This window comes from Macrobrachium nipponense, chromosome 6 (assembly GCF_015104395.2).
Source record: "Macrobrachium nipponense isolate FS-2020 chromosome 6, ASM1510439v2, whole genome shotgun sequence".
Lineage (NCBI taxonomy): Eukaryota > Metazoa > Arthropoda > Malacostraca > Decapoda > Palaemonidae > Macrobrachium > Macrobrachium nipponense.
The window spans coordinates 6,540,724-6,552,643 of record NC_061108.1 but is presented as its reverse complement, the minus strand read 5'-3'; the positions used below and the strand labels follow the sequence as shown (position 1 = coordinate 6,552,643).

The following is an 11,920-nucleotide window of genomic DNA, read 5'->3' as shown; positions in this document are numbered from 1 at the left end:
TTAGAATAGGTTGCGAATGTGAGACACATTCATATTTGATGGCTCCCCAAGGGAAGGGAACGGAATTTAACGTTATCAGGAAAAAATTCCTTCGTTCCAACCGACATCGAATGACAAGCTTTGGAAAGGGAACTCCTTACGACATTTCATCAGCATATAGTCAGAATTTTAAGAATTTTACTTATTGGGATATACCAAACCATTCAGGTCGGTTCTATGTCAGCTATATACCATTTTCGGATGAGAGGTGTATTTGAGCTATTGAATATATTTAACAATAATAATTCATGTAATATAAAAACAAAACTGAGATAAAATAATTTGGAAATCTAATTAATACTTTGCTACTTCATGTTACATAAAATACAAGCCGGTTTAGTTCCAAAGAAAAAAAGAAGAAAAAAAGGGCAACATTCGCGCCATCAGCACTTCCCTTTCAACGGCTATTTCACCGACCCATTCTTACTTTTTTAAAATAATCATACTTCCAGGCTATCTCATTAAAACAATATCCCATCAGCGTTCTCTTTTAAACGTTGATCAACTGAAGCTTTTCCTTCATCCACTCACAAGTCACAAGCTGGACACAAACTGACAAGTGTCAACTTAGGCTACCAATTTACCCCAAACTGAAATCCACTAAACTGTGAAGTTTCCCTCCTTAATGAAGCTTTTAACACAATGTAACTGATAGGCTGTTGATCACCCACTAGTAACCGCATAAATTACATATATTGTATATATATTCATTGTAAAAGACCTTTAAAGTGTATTTTTTTAAATAAGAGAGAGAAAAAACTAGTAACCGCACCAAAATGTTCGTTAAATCTTACAAAATCTACGTTCAAAACACACTATGCAAAACATATATAGTTAATTTCCTCAAAATCTGTATGACTTGCAGATATTACTACTGCAAAGAGATCCAGTCGACTCATACTATATAAATATAAATAATATAATCACTGGCAACTCTGTAACGGACATAAACGCTAATGAAGCTTCACGCAGTAGATCAATAAATATATTTTAAGACTGAATAGTATTGCCAATATATTTACAATACTTATATATGATCATAAATCTGTATTAAAAAAATTATACTTAGTCATACAGTTACACACACACACACACACACACATAGAGTAGGCCTAACAAAAACATACAGTAATCACTTTCTTTTTCCCAGTAGAAGGTAAAATGACAAAGTCAAGTTAAAATGGGATTTACGCCAAGTCAAATAATGTTAAATACACCCTAACATCAAAATAAACAAATAATTACTTCACAACATAAATGAAAACAGTTGTTAAAAAAAAAAAAAAAAAAAAAAAAAAAAAAACAGTACTTATATGAATTAAATCACAAAATAATTTCCAACAGTACACATGAACCATAAGATTCTCCAAAAGCTTATCAAGAATTCCGTACATTTTCCGCCGATATTGTTGGGGAAAATTACTCATTAATGGGTTTCTCTTTTCCTTACATCTGATAATTATGGGACCAAAGTAGGAAATCCATGGATTTTTGTTGAAGAAAATTAATAAGTGAAGAGTGCCAACAACAAAAGTGATATCTGCTCAAAACCAATGAAAAACAGCTGAAAACATACATAAGCCATGCGAGTCATCAATAAAAAAAATCCCATGATGAAAATCAAGACACAAAATCTGGAAAATGTTCGTACAGAATTTACAGGAATGCAGGCTAGGGCTAGGCTGCTAGCCTAACCTAACTCGGTTACCCAGGAGGATGGAGAGTGGATACTTCGCCCCGCTGGTCCTCCCTTAAACTTGCCTAAAAATTATGCCCGCACAGCTTACAGGGATAGATCTTAACCTACCTTCCCTTAACCTAACTTGGGCTAGCCTGCCGCAGGCTGTTTGAAAATACACTTGGTGCTGTGAACACCTTATTAACCTCATCTGAAAAATGATATCACTGCTGCTTACAAGGTCCACAATTCAAGTAGAAGCTTTATCTAACAGTGTGTTTTTATACATTTCAAATGGGGAAATCAGTTATCTGAGACATCATTAAGCTACATGGTGAAATAAGGTGAATAGGACATCATTAAGCAATGTGTAGGTATTCTTCATCGTTACCCCAACCAATTTCTACATTGTGAAATTTATTGTACCTAAAAAGCTAACGAAATAGTTAAGTTTCCCTTATGCAACAATAAAAAACAGAGATTTTCATGCCATGAGGATGGTAGCCTACATGTAGGGCTTAAAAGGCATTTATGAGAAATTAGTAGGCTACTAGCAACTGCAAACTATAAAAACTAGATTTTAAAGATTTTCCTCTAAATGTTGCTAGAAAAACAGCTATATCTATTGCCATTTTGTAGAACTTCAGGGGAAAGCTTTGAATTAGACATAAATAGAAAACTTTGAATTAGGCATAAACAAATATCTAAGCATTTGACTATTATTATAAGGCACAGGATATAGATATAGTCTATAGCAGCCGTATCCCGATCGTGGTAGATATTGGTACGGCAGCGAATTGCGCATGCATGCGTCAATTTCCGACTTCCTGCCGTACAAACAATATGGTGCGGTGAGGGTACGGTGGGACAGTCACGCTTTTTGAACATCTGTCCCCCTTTTTTCAGTTAGCAAAATGTCCCTCGCCCCTTTTTTTTTGTTTGTTTAGCTTTAGTGAATTTTGTCCCGCTTTTTTGTACTTCAAAAACAACAACACTATCCCGATTTTAATGGAATAATGCTGAAATTTGGTTTAACTTTGCCATTTCGCTACCTGGTAAATTCTATCGCCTTCTCCGACAGCTGCAATATACCCAATGAAGTGAATTAAAAGAATATTGTAAAGTGTATAACGGCCCTTGCAACTGTCGATGTCGGGCAGAATAAAGGGCCGAGAAAGTCACCAAAGGTACGATGGTAGTGTATATATTTATATATAATCCTCTTTGAATCTCCTCTTCGGAATTCTTTTCAGGGCCGATTCGATCGTTCGTGACCTACGTATATACCATGAATTACCCAATTTTTGAGTTTGAGTCTTCATACATGTCTATGGCTTTCATCAGCTCGTTATAGCTGGAAAACATCTGTTTTTCGGCGAAAACTAATGTATTATTCCGCGGTTCATGCTGTTCCGTCACCATTTTTCTTGCTGTCACTGATATGCCCAAAGAGGCAAAGACTGTGTATATACTTCAGTATATAGTCTTTGGAATTTGGATATGCGTGAGGCGGTAAACAAGGGTTCGCGCATGCGCAATTCACTGCCGTACCAATATCTACCGAGATCGGGGTACGGCTGCCGTACCAATATCCAGTTCGTTATTAAAATTAAAGGAAGAATGTTCATGTATAGGTACTGCCGAAAGACCTATGGTATTTACGACATGAAGGAAATGTTTAGCTGGTCCTTCAATCTTTATGTGGAAAAATTCACACTTTGTATGTAAAAACACCCGAGGCAGCATTAGTACGCCTACTCGAACACAAGCTGCATTTGACGATCAAGAAATTTTCACATAAGCTATGCCTGTTAAGTAGGCCTATTCCTTCATTGGCGCAAATACCCTAAACCATTATAACAAAAGTTTACGTAGTCTGCTCGTTAATGGAATGCTATAAAATAATCTGTAAATAAATTTAACATAAAATTGACTTTATTGAAATCACCTACGAGGTCTATTACGTCATAGGTTTGGTTAAACTAGATACGTCTATAAGATTACTCTGTAACTGTAAACACAATTACCTGTGTGTGGAGTATATTAAACATAATAAAAAATACACCAACTTCAATTATAAATATATAAAAGTGTCTTAAATTTCGAAAACAGTATAATAAAGGTACCTAAATGTAACCAAAAGTTCGACCATTTTCTAACCTTGCAGCGGAGTAGGTCTTGCACAGGACTTCTATTAACTTTTTCCGACTCAGTTACTTGAATTATTCATATTTAGAGTCACGATTCTTGGACACTTGAAGCACTGTTTCTATTCACTATATTTTATTCACGAAAAAGATTTTCTTATAGTAATAACTAGCAGATTACGATCATAACAGTAGTATGGGTTGTGAGACTATCACAGGGATTACGAACCTATCTTTTTAAAAATTATGGATTACAACCAAAATTCATCACTTATGCAATATAGTATCATATTAATTTTATATATTTTCAAGCATTTAGCCGCTATTTTCAGATGAGCTTTTGTCATCAACGATATCAATAAATGAAATAAGTAAATTTAGTTTTTTCTTTCTTTCTTCCAGCGTCAACTGACCTAAAAGAAAAAAAAATCTTAGTTGGGTAATACAACTTTGCCAATATTTCCTGTCTTTCTGTTTGCATAAAGGTAATTCTGCTATTCATATCTCTTATGAAGGTTATAGAGCTATTTACAAAAGAGTTTTAATTAATAATTTACCCAAAATTATTACCCGGATATGAAAACAGTAAAAATAAGACTTTACCTAAACGTAGAAATAACAGCATAATACGAAATCCCCCGGAAGTGATAAGGAAATGATAACATTTCCATGGACTTTAACAGGAAAAGGTACACTTATCGACAAGAGAGGAACTACACGTGATAATACACAGATATTTAAGAGCATCATGTATAATAATACAAAGAGTGGAAGTTCAGCTCCCATCCGGTTGGATGTGCTGTCAGACGGAAAGAGAAAAATACACTTCCGTATGTAGCCTGCACATACAAAATGTTCCTCAAGTGAGTGGAAAATACTTGAAGTTCAATTTTTCTGTGAGAGAAAATGACTAAAATAGATAACGAAATAGTATTTTACAAAAGCATTATCCTATAACCACTTATTTTCAGGGTTGCGGTGAGGGGGAGAGCACCTAGACCGAGGGGGTGGGTGGTTGTTATAATGGCTGCCAGTCACTGAACGTCATTTAATTACGGGCTGCTTTATGAGCAAGAACCCGTGCTGGCAAAAGACCAACTTAATAAAAAACAACAACGTCATTTAGCTCACGATATAGCTGTTTCTATATCGTAATTTAGCGTCCAGGAAGAGTTCAGTTAGACCTATGCAAATATCCGGAAACCAATCTCTCACTGACAATACAGTACCGTAATTTAAATTTAAGCATATGTAGGTCGGTTACTGACGCCCTACCCTCTGGCAGGTATTATGATCTGATTTAGCCCTCTAATGATCAAAATTTTACTAATTAGGCAACCTTAGTCAAGGCTGATAAATAAGGGAATTGGTAGTCTATTAGTTTCCCTAGATACCGACGAAGGTTTCATTAACTTAATTGCTTCACTCTCAAAAGAGCAAGACAACCCTCTTATTTGCTTCTGGGTGTTATGAAAGGAAATGGATTAAAATGGTTGCATATTTACGCATAAGGAAGACTTGGGTAATAGACCTACTGATGTAATTTTCTCAGTGGCTAATATGGAAACACAGGAAGCATGTTTCTTGTAAGACACTTACTACCTAATACGTGACACTCAGTTCTGATCCCATATAATACAGGTGAGGATTATAGCATCAAACATAACCAAATCTATACGGTATTGTGAAACTTTGAATTACTTTTTTGAAACAAAATTCTTTTAATGTTGAAGTTTTTCACTGGTTATGCTCTTTACATCGGAGATGCTTTAGGGGCCAATAGCCTGATGTTTACGTTATTATTATTATTGTTAACTGAGTTGTATAATAACACATTATGTGTGATTCAACTCAACATTTAGATTGCTTTTTAGACTGGGAAAAAGTAAATTTCTCATTGGTAGACGTGACATGTATAGGCTGAGCAACAGTAAATTCCCAGCTATGTTACGACTGATAACCAATTTTGGTTCAACATTTAATTTAAACTAAAATAAGAAAAAAAGTTACTATCTCTCAGGAGAAAAGAAAAGTGAACGAGATAAATGAATGAACATTTTATTCGCATGTTCCTTCAACTTTCAAATAAAAAAAAAGTTTGCGATACACAATGCAAAGGTAAAATAAATTACACATTTATACACGGATAAATGGAGCATAGCATTTTAAAAATAAGCTATCTTTACCCTTAACATTAAAACAGGCGCTGCCTCTAGTGCACAAGAGTAATTGTAGTGTACGAACTGCACGGCCACTAGCTGTGGACGAGTTCGTTCGTGCTTATCATACCATGGAGGAGTAAGCCTCCTTCTTCCTCATCGAGTGAAGGACACCGACATTTTATTCTTATACCAGAAATAACAGTGAACGTGCTTAAGAACAATGGCATAATCTCTCTTCAGGATGAGCTGTTACAAGTAAACTTTGTACATGTTGCAATGCTGTACAATAAAAGATAATCAAGCTTTAGTCACTTCGAGATATGCACATTGCAAAAACTTCCAAATATACGAGGCAATTTGAACGTGAAAAATACACTACACACACACATTGGATGAAAAATAACGTCATTTAACATTAAAAATCTCTTGAATATTCAGGTTCCAAATCAACTGATGAATGCGGTCGAACTGAAGGCTTTCACTGAATTTCTCAAGTGTGCCGTTAACTGAATATTACGAATTACTCTTTCATACAATAGAAATGATTTGAATTTGAAAGATATCACAGACTAGCTCTGATATGTCGACTTCAATGGGAAATTGGTCTGACTAGAGAAAATAGTATATAGGAATAACTCTCTTAGTTATATAGTTACAGAGAAACATAAGTATATGACTATATATATGTATATATATGTATATATATATGTAATATATATATATATATATATATATATATATATATATATATATATATATAAAATACCTTTCACACTCTCAATCAACAATCAGATCATAACACGGAAAGTAATCAAATGCAATTTGCTCCGTCATACATACATACCTACGTATATGTAGGCCTATGTATGTATGAATGCACTATGTATGCCATTAAAATCCAGAAGTCTCCAGAGGATCAGGGCTCATTATCCTTCCCCAGAAGAGAGGGACGCCCGTCCTCATGTGCCTGATGATGAAGATGGAAGGTCTGTTCACCTCGAAGGTCCTGGAAGTCCCAATGCGGTTGAAAGAGATGGAGGTGGATGCAGCAGCCTCTGTCCCAGACTCATTGACTTCAACCACAGTCTGGTGGATGACGTTATCAACCCAAACTTGCTTGTTAGCGGTGAGCCTGCTGAAATCCGCACTGGAAGGATTGAACATGTCGACCACATTCAGACTAGTCAGCGCGTTCTTCAGGTAGGTCTTGAAGTTCAGCCTCATCCTGGGCAGGGTTACGATCCTGGTCGAGTTGGTCATCTCCCCGATGTACCTGTTGAGCGTTGGGGCGTCGAGGCCGAACTCGACTTCTTGCAGAGTCGAGTCGTCCACGGGGCCATTAGGCCTAATGAGCAGCATGCCGTATTCGTACCCCTTGTACGGGAGGGCGATCATTTCGGCATTCAGTTCGCGCATTTCGACGAATGGGACTGTCATGATGCTGCGCATCATGGGCACTGTGATGTTGGAGGAGCCGGTGTTAAAAATACCGTCTTGAGTCTGCTGGGGGTCAAATGGGTGTTCCCAAGCGCCTTTGAAGTAGACTGTATTTGTCGCTACGAAGGACGTCTGCGCATCGAACGGATGGGTGATAAGCTGGGGGATTTTCCCGTTGGTTTCACTCCTCACCCACTGGTTCACAGCTTCCATCGATCCGAAGGGGTCATCTCGGAAACTGAGCACACGCACTGAGGAACCATAATGCTCCTGGGCCAGTCTGGTAAAGTTGGACAGGATGTTGGCACCAGAGGCTAAGAATAGTCTAGTAGCTACGTTGACGGTGACGTCGTTGTTCAGCCTTGCCAAAGATTGCAAGACGTTTCTGTAGTTGCTGTGGATCATGATGTCTGGGGTACTTGCAGAGTAGAGCAGGGCGTTCCTCAGCTGTGTGTAGGTCGTGCCTGAGCTGCCGCTCATCACCAGGGACATTAAGGACGCGATGCTCAGAGGGGAAAAGGCAACATTGCCCGGTTCCCTCCAGAGGACCTCGGACATATCCAGCGCAAACTGTAACAATAAATGTCAAGATTTATTCGATATGATTTGACATATGGAAATGTGTTCCTCTTTGGATATTGTACACGAGAAAAATTATAAAAAAATATTGACAAACTAAACTGTAATATAACACCAAAACTGAGGGCTTCACAAAAACATGTAGGCCTAATTGTAGATTTTTTTCATAAATCAAGTACATTTAGATCTTTCACAACAAAACTGCGCCATGCAAGAGAATCAGAAAATGCCGATTCATCCCGAATGACATCACAAATAAAGGTATAAATAACAGAATGTAATAAGCAAGGCACCAATATACATACCTCATTAATAATATCACCCAGCTGGAGAGTGGACCCTCGTTTGGCATGTAGTCTTATAGTTGGGGTGAGAGGTCCAGCGATGCATTTTGACAGGCACAGCAAGGCCACTGTCAGAACTAGAGTCTTCATTCTGTAAATACAAGTGCAAGAATACGTCAGTTAAGGATACTTTCATCTATACAGTGTCCTATAGCCTACAGAGTTAACAATAGAATAGAATCCCTTACTACAGGAAATGAGAGTATGGTATGACAGTATTATTTTAATGTTTTCAAGATAATCATCTGGCAAATACATATATTTACTGGTTCTGTAAGCAAGGAAAACCTAAGACGAATAAGATGGAATTCTAAAATGAAGTTATTTAGGCAAATGAAATGGTTAATCACTCAGACACAAGCAGAGGGGACTAGGCTGAAGGTTTCGCTTCCACCAGAAACAACACAATAGGCATTCAGTTCTTTTATGGCACTACTCTTTTACGTTAGAAATTAAAGACAGCGAGTCAGTTACGATCTAAAAGCATTTAAATTTCGGCTTTTAATTTTCTCCCCGTTTCAGAAAAATTTTCCATATTCTCCAAAACGTTGACTGAAAAAAAAAATGAAGTAAACAGCGAGTATGAATAAAATTTCACTCAGGAACCTGTCAAATAATGGAAAATTCTTTGTGAATATTTTTTTCCAGACAGGAAAAAAATATTTGAGTTGCTCACGGTGCTACCATTTTAAAAGACCTAGTAATGTTTTCGGTTGTATTTAAAAACACGTAGCTACCTTGAAGGTAACTCATTGCAACGCCTTTATTTCTTGCTATTCTAGGGAAATGTTGAGTTTTGTTTCCCACAAACGAATGTTACTTTTATGAAGAAAAAAAAACTAAAATCGATTTACATTAATAGGCGTCTTAGTTCTCTACGCAATGCACATATTTAAGTTCTAATTGTGTTTACCTGTTTACCTTATTTACCAGAAGGTTAGTCCTGAAGAATTTTTGTTGAATTTCTCAGCAACTAAATTTATAAACAATACTTCCTAGATTTCATTCAACAATGTCACTACAACAGCCGGCTATTCAAGATCAGAAAGTCTGCATTTTTAGTTGAATATAACTAGACCATAAACAATCAAACGTAGCTTTCATCTAACTACTGTATATTCAACATTTGGAGCAACACTAAACTGTGGACTTAATATTAGCAGTCATATTTTCTGAGATGCTTTCATTACGTAAGCAATTGAACAAACAGTGAACTCCATCACTTCACTTTCATTTATTCAACTCCAGTAAGAGAAAGCTGAAAGTCTCCAATACATTCGTTTTCAAATGAGAATTTTTGTTAGAAATGTCCTTTTAATGGGTCACTATGCTCTCAATCCATACGATTGTCCTTCGGCCCACTTGCCAACAATATATTGCTCAGAGACAACAATCCTCGCCTCCTACAATTCCAGTTGCCTTCCGCCCATAACGAAAACAAAAGGGGCACCAAGTAGTCCACCAGCGGAAGAACCTACCTGCTATTCGGGGGCAGCCGTCACTTCCTAAAGTGAAATTCACCGAGCCAGTGCAGCTCCTTATAAACGATCTCCTTCGCTCTCTGATTACTCAGAAGTAAGTCCACCAGAGGGGAAGTCGTGCCGCACTCACTCCTGTCGACGGGAACTCCGGGTTTTACGCACAGGCCGTCCCAGATCACAGGAAATTGTAAAGGGGGGTGTAGTATAATGTGCGTGTTTACATCGGTCCAAATCTTTTCTACGGTACCGGGGACCCGGTTTGCTGTTGGCTAAAGGTTGACGAGTTGGTAACTCAGCCTGCGTACGTGTCAAATCATTTCTAATTAAAATCAAGAATAATACGGTGCTATATACGCCATTACAGCACAAAAAAACATGTTTTAAAAGTCCTTATTTATAGATACAGATGCTATTGTCAGAAGCAGTTGCAAGATAAAACTGTAAATGTATCATTATTTGACTACATGGTAACTGAAAGGAATTCCTTCAGAACCAGAAAACACTTGGGAAGCCCCAGTGAGGCAGTGACGTCACGGCCGATCCCATCGCCCGTTTTCTTTACCTTTCTGTCAAAAGTCCCAGCGGACATAAAATTATTATCCTGCCGTGAGACTTGGGAAAATAATTTTATAAACTTCCCGTGAGAAAAAAAAATACTCGGTAGATATCAATGAGGTTAATTGATGACTATAAAAATACTTTAAATCAGGTCTTATATTCTTCTCATAATGCAGAAAATACAGGTATAATAGAAGAGAATAATTTCTGTTTTAAACATACAAACCATTTTATATATTACATATATATAATATATATATATATATATATATATATATATATATATATATATATGTGTGTGTGTGTGTGTGTGTGTGTGTGTGTGCTGGTGCGTGTGTGCGTATGTGTGCGTGTGTAAAGGTTTTTTGCCACGGAGGAAAAAACAAAGGCAAGATTTAATTTTTTCCTCCTGGCAAAAAACCTTTATTTATACATAGCATCACGTTTTATATAATTCGTGATCAAGTTATTATATTACATATATATATATATATTATATATATATATATTATAATATTATTATATATATATATACCACATTAATTATCTATATAAAAAATCGACTCTCTATTCCCTTTGTGTAATGCAATTTTTCAGCTGTAGCTTTTCTGAATTTTTAATTTTTAGTTTTTGTTTTTACAATTTTACTAGGAATTTTATTTTCATTTAATAGCCTGATGATGTAATTAATTTGATAATTACGAAACGTCGCAATAAAGACAGCATGTACTCTGTGTGTCCTCTTCCCTTCATCGATGATTATATATATTATATATGTATATAGAAGACTAGTAAGGGGGGCTCAAGCCCTAAAGATATCACAAGGCGGAGAGGTAAAGCATGTCTCAGCGTACTACATAATTTATTGCCGACGTTTCACATCGTTTTCGATGCATTATTTTCAAGGCTGGGAATTGATAAAAAATACAAAGATTACAGGACTCGTCACTGATAAAACACGGTATGATATATGGACACTAAAACATTTAAAAGGTAAAAAACTTACTATACAACAACACTAGGTTGGAGAGACAACCTACCAGGGTAAAAAAATAGAATGGTGACTGAAGGACAGAGTGGGGAGAAAAAAAAAGAAAGAAGAAAAAACAACCACACACACACACAAAACTATACAAACGACGAGAGAGAACTTTAGTAAACAAACAAGTGGTTAGGCTATAAACAACTGAACTGATGAGGACTGGCATTTAAATTCGGAACATTCGGTCTTGATTAAAATGGATTCCAGTGTTAAAAGTTCATCATCCTTATTGGCTGATCCAATATTTAAAAATCATCGATGTCCAAGCGGGAGCGACAGGTAATGGTGTGATTACGGATGCTAGATAGCTCAGGATTGGATAGTTTTCATCCCGTTTTGTAATAATGCAGATTATCTAAGAAAACAACTGTCAGCTCTAGCCCACCAAACCTACAATAAACTAAAACTAGATGGGCTCCTTTCTTCAAGAAAGAGGATCTCCTAATCTTGAAA

General features: G+C 36.6%; 2 protein-coding genes across 2 annotated transcripts in view; one reads left to right on the top strand and one right to left on the bottom strand.

Moving 5' to 3' along the window:
* Positions 1–5,905: 5,905 nt before the first annotated feature.
* LOC135216421 (leukocyte elastase inhibitor A-like) lies at positions 5,906–10,114 on the bottom strand. Its single transcript, XM_064251765.1, has 3 exons — positions 9,865–10,114; positions 8,348–8,477; positions 5,906–8,033 (listed from the first exon to the last, which is right to left on the bottom strand). The coding sequence occupies exons 2-3, from the start codon at positions 8,474–8,476 to the stop codon at positions 6,918–6,920; spliced, it is 1,245 nt and encodes a 414-aa protein (XP_064107835.1). The 5' UTR covers position 8,477; positions 9,865–10,114; the 3' UTR covers positions 5,906–6,917.
* Positions 10,115–11,663: 1,549 nt separating this feature from the next.
* The window catches only part of LOC135216277 (uncharacterized), a 16,237-nt gene continuing 15,980 nt past the window's right edge, over positions 11,664–11,920 (top strand). Inside the window, exon 1 of the mRNA XM_064251444.1 lies at positions 11,664–11,746. Coding sequence (XP_064107514.1) covers positions 11,664–11,746 — 83 coding nt within the window. The remainder of the gene's footprint in view (positions 11,747–11,920) is intronic.

Bases quoted from the DNA above. Each gene is read 5' to 3' on its own strand.
- LOC135216421 (XM_064251765.1), bottom strand. From the start codon at position 8,476: ATGAAGACTCTAGTTCTGACAGTGGCCTTGCTGTGCCTGTCAAAATGC. The intron at 8,034-8,347 runs GTATGTATATTG...TTATTGTTACAG, and splicing joins TGGGTGATATTATTAATGAG to TTTGCGCTGGATATGTCCGA.